Source organism: Callionymus lyra, chromosome 9 (assembly GCF_982586985.1).
Source record: "Callionymus lyra chromosome 9, fCalLyr1.hap1.1, whole genome shotgun sequence".
Classification (NCBI taxonomy): Eukaryota; Metazoa; Chordata; class Actinopteri; order Syngnathiformes; family Callionymidae; genus Callionymus; species Callionymus lyra.
In genome coordinates, this window is record NC_141826.1 from 14194731 (window position 1) to 14209394 (window position 14664).

A 14664-nucleotide genomic window follows, 5' to 3' on the forward strand; every position below is an offset into this window, starting at 1 on the left:
TGATTTATATTATAACTCCTTAAGTTGACATTTGTTTTGCAAATTGGTTATTTCTGGGGTTTTCTTTCACAATAAAACATATAAGTATTGATTTGTCTATGACTGAATCTTAACTTATTTTTACTGGCATGAATGTATATATAAATCACCACTAACTTAGATGAACTGGATGGTCAGTCACAATCATTGGAGGAGAAACTGAGATCACTTGCCTATATACCCCGAAATAAAGGTGCAACTTAAACCAAGAGACAATATAGAATAAGTGTCAAGGAGAAAGATGATCAAAGGAGAGAGAGATGAACCACAGGATCCAGTAACATCAGGTTCTGGCGGTTTTTAGGAGGATCATCTACAGTTAATCTCATCAGTGCTGTCAAGAGAAGAATAGAAACTCAAACTACAGACAGGAAGTAGAAGTGAAAGTTCAGAGAAGTTTTGACACTATTTTGGTTGAAGGTTCAATGAAACACATTCATCTGCTTAATATTTTCATTCCTCTTTAGAATCTTCATGTCTTCAACCAACATCCACCACTGATGACGGGGACCAGCAGGTAGAAACCAGACGTCACTAAACTTCTCTATTCATCCATCAGTATTAATATGTTTCTCATTTTCCAGCAGGACAATTCTGAATCATTGGTTTACGCTGTACCGAGTTACACCAAGAGGAGAAGCGGAAGAAAGGAAAAACGTGTGGATCTACAGGAAAACGTGATCTATTCTGGGGTTAATCTGAAGGAATAGATTAGTCATCATGATGCTCCTGCTGGACCTTAGATGAGCCTGGATGTGGAAACACCAGAGAGATCCTTCCCAAGAGAACAAGAGGCCAAAAGAGGAGTCTGACCTGCTCAGATCTTTAAGGATTGATACGTCACAACCTCAACCTCTACTCTGGAGCTAAATCCATCAATAGAAAGAACTGTGTGGATGGACTAAGAGGAGGATCAGGAACATTGGAAGCCTCATGGAAAACTCCTTTAACTGGAGCAGAATTAAGGTCAAAAACTTGTTGAGGAGAACAAATGATCAGTCAGATGTACTCTTGGACAAAAACATAAGAAGTTAGACATTATTGAATATCCATCAAAGATCCTACATGAAACAATCTTCAGCCAGAAGCCACAACACCAGAGCAATGCCAAGGAGCGACAATGCATTTATTGCTATGGATGGACTTTCTTGGAATTTAAAACACATGATTTCAGAATCATACATACATGGTGTCCTTATTTTATTTGACTTTAATGGAAAGTTATATCTAATCTAGATCATTTATATTGTTATTATATTGTTTTTCATTCTTCATGTGAATATGTTCAATTTCATTAAAACCATTAAAAGTTTCCCTGAAAAAAAAGGAGGAAAAAAACCCTCCACAATTAAGAAAATGCATCAGAGTTTTGTTTTTTGCAAATAAAAAAACAATAAAACAAATCATATTTCAATTTTTCCCAGAGTTTTTTATTTTATTTTTTAAACATGTTCCCCCTTCTTTTCGAGATTCAAAAATGTCTGTTGCAATTAATTTTCGCTTGAATCACTGGTTCTTGATTCTCATTTAGTGATTATCATCTCTGATAACACGAAGCTTCATGGAATGAAATTGATAAAGTGATGATTTTTTCATCAACATTCAAATGTTGTATATAAATAATTTACTTTTAAATTCAGAATTCCATGAAATCATGAAATACAATCAAGTCTTGTCTAGAGATGAAAAATATATTTTCAACTCTTTCTAGGTTAAAAAACAAAGGATTCAGGTCAACCAATAAAGTGACACAGAACGTCTCGGTACCTCCCATATCCTCTTGGGTTTCGGCTCATACGCGTCTCCCTGACAGTGAGAACCTCGACTTTGACTGTGACGATGCTTTTTATTTACTCTCTTGTTCTTCCTTTCACAATTGTTGGTAAGCGTTTGATCGTATTTTTCTCTCAATTGTTTATTTTTTCTTAATCTTAAAAACATTTTTAGTTTTATTTGTAAACCTGTTTATGTCTTTTTTACATTTGACTCCTTCCATGGTGGAAATAGGAAATATTATTTGTGTTGAGGAAAAAGTGATTCTTTAATCGAAAAATCCAAACTTTTTTATCCTCGTCCAGGATGTGATCAGATCTTCTCTTTAAGCATCGTACTTGCTGGACATGATGTGACTTTCAAATGCAACATTGAGAGGAGATACAGGGACTTACAGTGGACCAGATTAACTTCTGCCGTAAGCTTTTAGTCTCTACGGATTCCTATGGAAAATCATCTTCAACCAAGTCTCCTCGATTCACTGCAAAACGTGACTCAGATCATTTTGATCTGCATCTCAGCAGAGCAGAGTCTGGAGACACTGGATTTTACTTGTGCAATGAAGTTTTCAACTCCGAGATTACATGAAATGTTTCTACAAGTTGTCCAGAGAAGTGAGCTCCTCTCACCATGAGACCCTCTACTGCGTCGTAGTTTCATGTGGAAACATTTTATTTGGAAATGGATCCAAGATCAAAGACACTCAAGGTATTAGAACAACATGGTATTTATTCACTGTATTAACCTTTAATTTTTCAACAGGAAATAATAACTGTGATTTCAGAAGTAAACTGGTGATTGTATTTGGTGCTGGTCTCACCATTTGTCTGGTCATTATTATTCTACTGATTTACCTCCTTACAAGAAATTATGAATCTGTTGGTGAGTAAAAATAGAGAAAAATGTGAAGATAAAGTATCAGCATTGAATAATTTATAATAAGGATTTTTCAATCTGCTTTTTTACCTCTATACATTTTTTTCACTGAAGAACAACACGTGCAGCAGGTAAATATTTAATATGTAAAAGTAAAACATTTTCCATCTTTTTCTTGAAATTTTCTCTATCATTCATGCAGGGAAGTGTAGATTTGTCTGTGCACTCTGTGGCCATTTTTACTCTGATGAAGGCTGGAGAGGGAGAATACAGAGCAGATGTGAAGAGAAGACATGTTCAAAAGTGATGAGAGGATTATGAAGAAGAAGACAATATTATTTTCATCTTTTGAGTGACTTTTGGTGAAGATAAACATGGAATCAAAAATAAATCAAAACGTTTGTGACTCACAGAAGTTGTGTGATGATAACTGCTGTTGCTATCTTGACAATCAGTCAAAATCATTAAAAAACATGACAAAAGTTTTCCATCCAGCTTTTGAATTAAAACCTCTCAGAGAGATCTGATTTGATTCTGAAAAACATAATAGTGTTGCTACTGTATGGAAGGAAATAATAAATTCAAATTGCAAGTGTGAAACTCTTATTGTCGTCTGTTGAACAGTTGTTTTGTTCTAATCTAGCAGCTAACGGTTTCCAACGAGCAGCAACTGGTGAACAACATCACCAGCAGGTACATATTCAGGGTTAGTTATCCAACTAAATGTCTCCTTAAATGATATGTTATACTAAACCAGCAAGTCAAAAAAAAAAAAAGATTTTGGTTATGCTGCACAGAGCTACATCGACAGGATTTATTTCCGAGAGTCTCTTTCAATAAGGGAGGGAGGCAGCAAAGCACAAGATCCTCTGAGAAGCTTTAACAAAAAGCACTGATTAAAAGTAGCCAGGACAATTATATAATATAATTATTAATTAAAAACTATTTAAAAACAACCTCAGGGGATTTGAGGTGGACTCTAGAAGCATCCTCACGCACACTTGTGACGCACACACAAATTCACCTCCACATGCACAGACATATTTTATAGACGATGAATGTTAACTATAAATGTTGACTGGTGAATATTATACTTTGTAATGAGATGTTAGGAACAGTATATTTTCTTTTCACAGTAATATTTTTTTTCTATTACTGCTGCTCGCAGCATCTTCAGCACCTCGGACAGCTCCTTGTACGCACCAAGAAGTCACTTAAAATTGACTTTCAAAGACCTGGGATGTTTGGTTAACCACCTCCAGGGAGGAAACATGTCACATGAGAGAGACAAGTAGGTGAGGCAACATGAAGCACAATCGACAACAGCTCCTAAAAAATGAGCAGCCACAGCAAAAAAAAAAGATTGTGGGCGTGTGAACGACCGACATCACTGATCTTTTCAAACAAATCTGTGTGGTCGTCAACAGGAAGTAAAAGCAGCTCAAATGTAGCAAACAAAAACTAATTCAACACAGAAACATGATTGTTTATGTATCTGTGTGTGTTGGTGCGTGTTAGTGACTTTGTGTTGTAGGTGTGATCCCGTGTGAGTGTTTGTGTTAGATTTTTACATTCAATTTCAATTGTTTATTGTCAGGCTCTCTATATTTAAAGCTTCTATCTTAAAATATAGAGAGCCTGACTTTAGTTTGACTGAGAACATGTTGAGTTCATATTTACATCAACAATAAATTAAAGATATTTATTTTACCATTACATTAATTTTGAAAAATCCTAGGCTTTTTTTACCATCTTAATTTACTTGCCAGTCACAAATACAAAACAAAAACTAGAAATAAATGTTTGAGTTTTAATGATGGAAGCAGTGGTCAAGGAGACATTTATTGGCAATTTGACACAAATAGTAACCATACAAATACTCCATTATGTTATTATTAGTATTACTTTTTGTCCTCAGGTCTTGGACTTGACAAAAGGGTGGCATCTGAACCTCCTCAGTGTTGAAAAAGTTTTGTCTTTATGAACCGTTTTCAACCAGTGACAGTTTTTGATCTTTTCAACCGAGCAGGACTTTTGATTTCACTTTAAACATCAATGGTGTAATTGTCATGTGACATCACAGGAACAATCTAGTGGATGATTCAGTTGGAAAGCAAAGTGATGATAGAATGTCGTTTTAAAAACCATCTGTTTTTGTCGACTGATCGAAATGATGCAACCATGGAAGCTGGTCTGTTGAACTTTGTCTCCTTTATGTTGAAGGCTATTAATCCCAATCAAATATTCCAGAAGGAGGAAGAATTTGACCTCCAGTAATCTTCTATTGACGTCCTCTCACACCAGTATTTATGACGTTATCTTGCATATCAGGATTCTCTTTTCCATTTCTTCCTCTTGTTGTAAATTGGTGCAGCAAAGACCAGAACGTCCTCAATAACCTGCTGGATTATAAGAAAACACAGTGATATACTTTGAGAATAATCTGGATTGAGTTGCTCAGTGTGTTCTTTGAAAGTTTTACCTCCTGGTCTTCATGAGCATTTGTTGAAAAGCAGCTACAACATAATAATAAAAACAAATATAAGTCACACATTCATTGAACCTCAAAACCAATATTCTGTAGATGTCAAACATTTTAAACTTGTCCTGAAGAAGTTCAATGTTTTGCGTTTGTTTCAAAGTCAAAATCAAAACTCATTTGATTTTAAATCATGTTTCTTTTAAACCCAGTTTCTCGTACCTTCAGACGACATACTTCAACCCTGACAGTTGAAAGCAGGAAATGGGCTGTCACTTATGTGCATTGACGTGTTTGTGTGGTTGTGGGAGGAAATAGAAGTAGCTCGGGACTTTGCAAAATGGAAGATATGAAAGTAAGAAGAGCGAGCAGAAAGCATCTACTAGTGTGAACTAAAAAGTTCAGAAAGTATTCAACTTGAATTAAAACATATTATTATATGTTAAATCTTTGTTAGTCTGATTCCAATGTAGTTGAAAAAAAGAATAAATGTGGAGAAACTTTATCAAACATTAAATGAAAATCAATCAGCCAGTGAGAGATAAATACTTACCACATCGTCACGGTAAATCCACTAACATCGACACTTTGACGTGAAATGTCTTCATCTGTTGCCTTTAAAGAGAAACAAAAAAGGGGTGGGAACAAGAACATGTACCTGTGATTTGATTGGTTGATCTAAAAACGTCCCTTTTAATTTCGAAACATCCTCCTCATCTTCTTCTTAGCTTTTGCACACAAGAAATGAAAAGTTTTTGACAGTTCACCTCCACTCAGATCAGATTTCATCAACTTTACTGGATCGAATAACTACAAATTTAATTTTATGACCTTTTGTAGTGATTATTTTAAGTGTGAAAACAAATTTTCAGTGACTGATAAACTGAGTTTGAGACCCTTTATCTGAGTTGTCATAAGTTTAAAAAAACATTTGGAGACTGTGGAGATTCATAAAGACAGTAGATGCATTTGATGACACAGTTTATAAAGTTCATGAAAATAAGTCACTCTCGTGACTCCACATAACCAACATACAATTTAGTCACAAAATCAAGTAAACTGTTTATATTGTTGATTACCTTTTTCTAATTACCTTACAACTTCGAATCTCCCTTAAAGGTTAAACTTTTGATTTCATTTTAACTAATTATAAACTTTTTTTTTAAACAGTTTCATATCCAGCAGAATAACTTGTTGTTCACAGTTGAATGGAAAGTTTCTTGTTGTTGTGGTCGTCAAACGCCCTTCCTGTCTATTGCTGCACAAGCTTTAAAAAAGTTTTTTTCATCTCTGCGTGTGAAGTAACGACACGAGAGCTACACAAACAGCCTCTGCAAACCTCATCCTGCACGAAGGTGTGACTTGAACTGCAGCAGTCGAGCGTCATGAAAATGCTCTGTGGAGTCAAGTCCATTTTTCAAGATATTAAAACACTCAACATGTCCCTTTTTCATGTTTTATGATATTTAATTAAGTTTTATTTTCCCATTTGCCCAAAAAGCTTGCTAACATGTGTTGTGTCAACATGTGTAAAAGACATGTTTTCTTACACTAGGAGTCATTAGACAGGAAGCACATCAAGCCTCAGAGAGAAGAAGACAGAAAGTCAGGGGCCATCGCTTGACAGGTTTTAATGTTGCACTCTAGACCACATCTCTATGAGACTGTGAGTGTTTTCTTCACAATAAAGAAATAAAGATTTGAACAAAAAAAATATCCAAACAAAATATATATTTTTTGGAATAGTTGGAATTAGTTGTTTCAGCAGTCATTTATAAGCTATAATTGTAAATGTATCTTTCATCCATTTATCCACAGACTCATCCATCCAACATGAAAATAGTTCAAATATGTTATTCAAGCACAAAAATCTTCATATTTTATCATATGTCTGACTTTATGTGTCTTTGTAGTGTAACTTGAATGGAAAAATATATATCTATAGTGAGTGTAAACAACATGGAGTGAGTAAAGTATTCCACATAAATTTGATTTGAATAGAAAAAAAAACAAATCTGTCGCTATTCCATATTTTTTTTCAATCATTTTTTCTTATATATTTATTTGATTTTTTGAAATTTTTGATTAAATTACACGTTTTATTTTTTATTTTTTTCATCTTTTTCTGTGTCTTCAGGTTAATTGCCAACATGTATAATCTATTTATTTGTTTGTTTATTCAAAATGTTTTGTGCTACTCTTGGGTCACAGAAGACAGAGGAGCGGTTCTGATCTACGTAGGAAACTTAGTTTGACCTCTTTTATCCGCAATCTCGTTTCTTTCCGTCACTGCCCAGCGTTCGTTGCCATATGTTACAACCACGAAAAATTCTATGTATGTATAACAATATGTACTGGTTAATAAAGATTGAATCTTGGTGCGGGTAGAGACTTAGATCGACTGGTATACACAGAGTTTTGCCTTTTTGCTTAGCTCTCTTTTTACTAACAATCCTTTATTCCCTCACACCTGAACAAGACCCAAAGGTACTTAAACTTCTCCATTTGGGGCAAGATCTTATCTTCCACCCGGAAAATGCTCCAACCTTCATGGGAAACGAGTCCTAATTAATAGGATCTATGCAGACCGAGCTTTGACTCTGTTCTTAAGGAGAACAGACAGCCCTCATCTAAAACTATATCCAAAAATCAGCCGAGTATTTGAGATGAACTGTTCAAAGTTCAAATATAAATATACAAACAATAATTGAATACATCAGAAGAAGATTATTCGTACGTGCTGCACCAAACTCAGATGAAGCAGAAGATATTTAAGAAAAAACAATAACTCTGAGAGCCATTTAATTCATTCTTCAAGCTTGTAAAAAGAGGAGTAACATACTTTCACAAACATGCTTTGAAATCTCTACACAGAAGTTTCCATTGAGTTCTTCTGGGGTAAAAAAAAAGGCTGATTATTTTCATTGGTCGAACTGAGAAGAAAAAAATGACGACCGACCAATGATTCTTTTGTTCCCACCCACTTGTGTTGCAACATAAACGCTTTGTTTGTAGGTTTTGTATCTCAAACTTGGCTGGACTTGTGGTGAAGATGTTTTACGTTTATTTTCTCTTCGTCTTTGTCTCGACTGGAGGTAAGAATTATCAGCTTTATGAACTTTAGTTCATTAAAACACTTGATATACTTGTAATAACAATGACTTGTGCTTTTTTTTTATATATCACTTCCTCATCGTTTTCATCTGTTATTTTTTAGTTTTTGTTTGGAATCATTTTGATTCTGAATGAATTAGTTTTGTGTTTTTGTAAATTCAATTGAAACATTCGTAACGACTTTGGTTATTTAGTACAATTTCAACCAACAATAGATTTTTATTTTATTTTAACATTCTGGCAGTACTCAGTTTTTTACTGACAAAATGTTGTGGAATAAAGATGAATTGTAAATTAAAATGTTCACAATTTTACATTTACAAAAAAAAATGACATGATTTATCTGTTCCAGGATGTGATCAAAACTTCTCAACGATCACCGTACTTGTTGGACAGGATGTGACTTTCAAATGCAACATTGAGTTGAGATACGGAGAGTTACAGTGGACCAGATTAACTTCTGACAACCTGCCGAAGGTTTTAGTCTCTGTGGATCGCTTTGGAAGATTATCTTTAAACAAGACTCGATTCACTGCAAAACGTGACTCAGATCATTTTGATCTGAATCTTAGCAGAGCAGAGTCTGGAGACACTGGATTTTACTTCTGCAGTGAAGTTTTTTTCTTAAAGACGACATTTATAAATACAATGTTTCTGCATGTAAAAGGTAAACGTATCTTCTTCGCCACTATTGATACAGTTTAAAATCACATATCTACATTTATAATTTTTAACTTCCGTGTTAAATTTGTTTTCTTTCTCCATTTTCATGAATCATCTCTAAATATTTGGACTTCTTCACAGACAGAGATGCTGATGTAACCGATGTGGTTCAGACTGATCTGCTGCATTCAGGAACCTCCGGTAATCTTCAATGTTCACTCCTCACAAAGAAGAAAAACTCATGTTCTGGAAAGGAATCAGTTTACTGGTTCAAATCTGGAGCTGACAATTCACCAAGTTTTCTTTTGGCTCGTGACATTGGAGGTGATGAATGTGAAGAAAACTCTACGATTCAGTCGAGGAAATGTTTCTACAACTTGTTTAGAGACGTGAGCTCCTCTCACCATGAGACCCTCTACTGCGCCGTGGTCTCATGTGGACACATTTTATTTGGAAATGGATCGAACATCAAAGACAGTCAAGGTATTTTTACCAAATATTTTACATTATTGAATTCACTTGTAAATGTATTTTCCAACAGGAAATAATAGCAGTGACTTGATGAGTAAACTGGTGATTGTGTTTGGTGCTGGTCTCTTCATTTGTCTGCTCATTATTCTTCTACTGATTTACATCCTCATGAGAAATGATGAATCCATTGGTGAGTAAAAATAGAAAAAAATATAAAGATAAACTATTAGCATTGAAGAGTTAAAAAATTATGTTTTTTTTATCTGCTTTTTTACCTCGATACATGTTTCACCATCCACTGAAGACCAACACGTGCAGCAGGTAAATATTTAAGATGTAAAAGTGAAACATTTTCCATCTTTTTCTTGACATGTTCTGTTCCTTTCATGCAGGGAAGTGAAGATTCATCCGTGCACTCTGTGGCCATTTTTACTCTGATGAAGGCTGGAGAGGGAGAATACAGAGCAGATGTGAAGAGAAGACACGTTCAAAAGTGATGAGAGGATTGTGAAGAACATTATTTTCAGGCCTCTGTATCTGAAAGTTACTTCATTCCAAAACTTGAAAGTTTTTGTTTAATTCATTATATTGGTTTAATTGTTTTTGTTCCTTTATAATCAAGTTTTTACAGAGAGTTAATTAAATATATAAAAGTACCTGTTTCTGACTACATTTTTATCTTGTATGTATTTTTTTTCTTTAATAAATCTATTTTCTCAACTTACTTACGTTGATGCTCAACCACATAGTTATAAACATATACAGTAAAGTCATTTATTATTTAATATATAAAATATTTTCATATATACAACCATATTCACGTAAGTCAACTTTTAAATTGTGGCGTCATTTAATGATGAAATATCAATATGAAGAATATGTTTTTTAACTGAGTGTGACGAAGGTCTTCGTGGTTTCGTCACATGCAGTGAGAAGAAGAAACATATGTTCTTGACCTCATTAAGAAAGAAACAGGAAGTTTGAATATGTGACCAAAGTAACGTGAACGTATCTAAACAAGCTCAGATTCTACTGTGTGTAATATCTGACTTCTTTGACGTTCTAACATTTTTTATCTTTTGAGTGACTTTTGGTGAAGGTTGAAAAAAACAATAAACTTGGAGAAACTTTATCAAACATTAAATGAAAATCAATCAGCCAGTGAGAGATAAATACTTACCACATCGTCACGGTAAATCCACTAACATCGACACTTTGACGTGAAACGTCTTCATCTGTTGCCTTCAAAGAGAAACCAAAAAGGCGTGGGAACAAGAACATGTACCTGTGATTTGATAGGTTGATCTCAACACGCCCCTTTTAATATTGTAACATCCTCCTCATCTTCTTCTTAGCTTTTGCACACAATAAATAAACGTTTTTGACAGTTCACCTCCACTCAGATCAGACTTCAACAACTTTACTGGATGGAACAACAACACATTTAATTTAATGACCTTTTGTAGTGATTATTTTAAGTGTCAAAACACTGTTAAACTGAGTTTGAGACCCTTTATCTGAATTGTCATAAGTTTAAATAAACATTTGGAAAACTGTGGAGATTCATAAAGACAGTAGATGCATTTGATGACACAGTTTATAAAGTTCATGAAGATAAGTCACTCTCGTAACACACTCCACAGAACGAACACACAATTTAGTCACAAAATCTAGTAAACTGTTTATATTGTTGATTACCTTTTTCTAATTACTTTAAAACTTTAAATCCCCCTTAAAGGTTACACTTTGATTTGATTTTTATCTAATTATAAACTAAAGTTTTTTTTATTTTTATGTTAAAACAGTTACAGATCCAGCAGAAGAACTTGTTGTTCACAGTTGAATGGAAAGTTTTTGTTTTTGTGGTCGTCAGACGCTCTTCCTGTCTATTGCTGCACAAGGTTTAGAAAAGGGGACTTTTTTTCATCTCTGGGTGTGAAGTAACGACATGAGAGCTGAACAAACATATAGATCCTCTGCAGACCTCATCCTGCACGAAGGTGTGACTTAAACTTCAGCGTCATGAACATGCTCTGTGGAGTCAATTCCATTTTTAAAGATATTAAAACACTCAACATGTCCCTTTTTCATGTTTTATGATATTTAATTACGTTTTATTTGCCCATTTGCCCAAAAAGCTTGCTTAAATGTTTTGTGTAAACATGTGTAAAAGACATGTTTTCTTACACTAGGAGTCATAAGACAGGAAGCACATCAAGCCTCAGAGAGAAGAAGACAGGAAGTCAGGGGCCATTTCTTGACAGGTTTTAATGTTGCACACTTTCATCATATTTCTGTCTTTATGTGTCACTGAAATGTAACTTGAATGGAAAAATAGATATATCTAGTGAGTATAAACAACATGGAGTATGTAAAGTATTGCACATAAATTTGAGTTTAATAGAAAACACCTTAAAACTGTCGCTATTCCATATCTTTGTAAATCATTTTTTTCTTCTGTATTTATTTGAAAAGATTAAATTACACTTTTTTTTTTTAAATCAATTAAATCATCATTTAATTCTTGTTTTTAAGTAAATCATTTACCTTAATATACCTAAAAAATAAGCATCATAATTAAATATGTATCATTTTTTTTTATTACATTTTATTGATTGCCTAAATTATTTTTTTTTATATCTTTGTTGGATTATTTATCTTTCTCTGTGTCTTCAGGTTAATGGCCAACATGTATAATCTATTAATTTGCTTGTTCATTCAAAATGTATTGTGCTACTCTTGGGTCACAGATGACAGAGGAGCGGTTCTGATAGAAAACGTAGTTTGGCCTCTTTTATCCACAATCTCGTCATGTAATTTAATCTTATTATAAAGTTCAAAAATAGTAGAAAAACACAAAAGAAAGAGGAAAATAGACATTCTTCACAAGCAGGATCAACATCTTTTGTCACATCCATCTTCATTCTCATAGTGAGTCAAAAAATGTTGTGTTAAGAAGCCCAATAAATAAGAGACGCTTCTAAGACTTCCTCCAAAAATCAAGTTCAAAGTTCAAATATAAATATATAAACCATAATTGAATACATCAGAACAGCTGCACCAAACTCAGATGAAGCAGAAGATATTTAAGAAAAAACAATAACTCTGAGAGCCATTTAATTCATTCTTCAAGCTTTTAAAAACAGGAGTAACATGCTTTCACAAACATGCTTTGAAATCTCTACACAGAAGTTTCCATTGAGTTCTTCTGGGGTAAAAAAAATGCAGATTATTTTCATTGGTCGAACTGAGAAGAAAAGAGTGACAACCGACCAATGATTCTTTTGTTCCCACCCACTTGTGTCGCAACATAAACGCTTTGTTTGTAGGTTTTGTATCTCAAACTTGGCTGGACTTGTGGTGAAGATGTTTTACGTTTATTTTATCTTCGTCTTTGTCTCGACTGGAGGTAAGAATTATCAGCATTATGAACTTTTAGTTCATTAAAACCCTTGATTTACTTGTAATAACAATAATTTGTGCTGTTTTTTTTTATATCACTTCCTCATTGTTTTCATCTGTTGTTTTGAGTTTTCGTTTGAAATCCTTTTGATTCTGGATGAGTTAGTTTTGTGTTTCTATAAATTCACCTGAAACATTCGTAACAAACTGTTCAAGTAAGTTTTTTTGGTTATTTGGTACAATTTCAACCAAAAATAGATTTTTATTTTATTTTAACATTTCTGCAGTACTCAGCTTTTTATTGAGAAATTGTTGTGGAATAAAGATAAATTGTGAATTAAAATGTTCACAATTTTACATTTACACAAAACAATGACATGTTTAATCTGTTCCAGGATGTGATCAAAACTTCTCAACAATCACCGTACTTGTTGGACAGGATGTGACTTTCAAATGCAACATTGAGAACAGACTCGGAGACTTACAGTGGACCAGATTAACTTCTGACAACCTGCTGGAAGTTTTAGTATCTGTGGGTCGCTTTGGAAGATTATCTTCAAACAAGATTCGATTGACTGCAAAACGTGACTCAGATCATTTTGATCTGAATCTTAGCAGAGCAGAGTCTGGAGACACTGGATTTTACTACTGCAGTGAAGTTTTGTTCTTAAAGACGAAATTTATGAATACAATGTTTCTGCATGTTAAAGGTAAAAGTATCTTCTTCGCCACTATTGATACAGTTTAAAATCACATATTTACATTTATAATATTTAACTTCTGTGATAAATCTGTTTTCATTCTCCATTTTAATAAATCATCTCTAAATATTTGTACTTCTTCACAGACAGAGATGCTGATGTAACTGATGTGGTTCAGACTGATCTGCTGCATTCAGGAACCTCCGGCAATCTTCAATGTTCACTCCTCACAAAGAAGAAAAACTCATGTTCTGGAAAGGAATCAGTTTACTGGTTCAAATCTGGAGCAGACAAAGCACCACATTTTCTCTTGGCTCGTGACATTGGAGGAGATGAATGTGAAGAAAACTCCACGATTCAGTCGAGGAAATGTTTATACAACTTGTCCAGAGACGTGAGCTCCTCTCACCATGAGACCCTCTACTGCGCCGTGGTCTCATGTGGACACATTTTCTTTGGAAATAGATCCAAAGACAGTCAAGGTATTTTAACCAAATATTTTAAATTATTGAATTCACTTGTGAATGTATTTTCCAACAGGAAATAATAGCAGTGACTTCAGAAGTAAACTGGAGATTGTGTTTGGTGCTGGTCTCGCCATTTGTCTGCTCATTATTCTTCTAATGACCTACATCATCTGGAAACTAAAGCAAGATTTAAACAGTAAGAATATATATATATTTTTGTCCACAAATTAAAAATGATACAAAATAAGTAACATCTGATCCATTATTTACTTAAAAGTTCCAAAAGTCTGTTTCCTGCCACAAACTTTCTTTTTGTTCTTCTTTCACCTCGAATTCCTCACTTCAGATGATGATTACACACAAAGACAAAATAGAAAAGAAGGGGTTGACTTTTTTTTTTGGGGGGGGGGGAATACATCGTTTTTTAATCATCAGGGATGTGTTTTGTCTTCATCACCTCCCCGTTCAACGTATGTTTACATATCCTATAATTGCTTGATTTATATTAGAAATCTTTAAGTTTATATTTGCTTTGGAAATTGGTTATTTCTGTTATTTTTTTCAGATAAAATCATATTAGTATTGATTTGTCTATGACTGAATTTTAACTCATTTTTACTGGCATGAATCTATATATATATATATATATATATATATATATATATGTGTATATATATAT

At 33.8% G+C, this 14664-nt stretch overlaps 1 protein-coding gene and 2 long non-coding RNA genes across 4 annotated transcripts; 2 read left to right on the top strand and 1 right to left on the bottom strand.

The window, feature by feature from the left end:
• Nucleotides 1-4575: 4575 nt before the first annotated feature.
• On the bottom strand, nt 4576-5747 carry LOC148071926 (uncharacterized). Its single transcript, XR_015712863.1, has 3 exons — nt 5721-5747; nt 5171-5204; nt 4576-5090 (listed from the first exon to the last, which is right to left on the bottom strand). It is a non-coding gene; the product is annotated as an uncharacterized LOC148071926 (long non-coding RNA).
• Nucleotides 5748-8217: 2470 nt separating this feature from the next.
• LOC148071927 (uncharacterized) lies at nt 8218-10139 on the top strand. 2 transcript variants are annotated; one of them, XM_087799134.1, is made up of 7 exons: nt 8218-8262; nt 8634-8948; nt 9086-9145; nt 9269-9427; nt 9486-9605; nt 9720-9736; nt 9808-10139. In XM_087799134.1, the coding sequence occupies exons 1-7, from the start codon at nt 8220-8222 to the stop codon at nt 9910-9912; spliced, it is 819 nt and encodes a 272-aa protein (XP_087655260.1). In that variant the 5' UTR covers nt 8218-8219; the 3' UTR covers nt 9913-10139. The 2 variants fall into 2 exon arrangements, with proteins under 2 accessions (XP_087655260.1, XP_087655259.1); XM_087799133.1 differs by having other exon boundaries at nt 9086-9427.
• Nucleotides 10140-13170: 3031 nt separating this feature from the next.
• On the top strand, nt 13171-14249 carry LOC148071928 (uncharacterized). Its single transcript, XR_015712846.1, has 3 exons — nt 13171-13527; nt 13665-14000; nt 14059-14249. It is a non-coding gene; the product is annotated as an uncharacterized LOC148071928 (long non-coding RNA).
• Nucleotides 14250-14664: the final 415 nt, after the last annotated feature.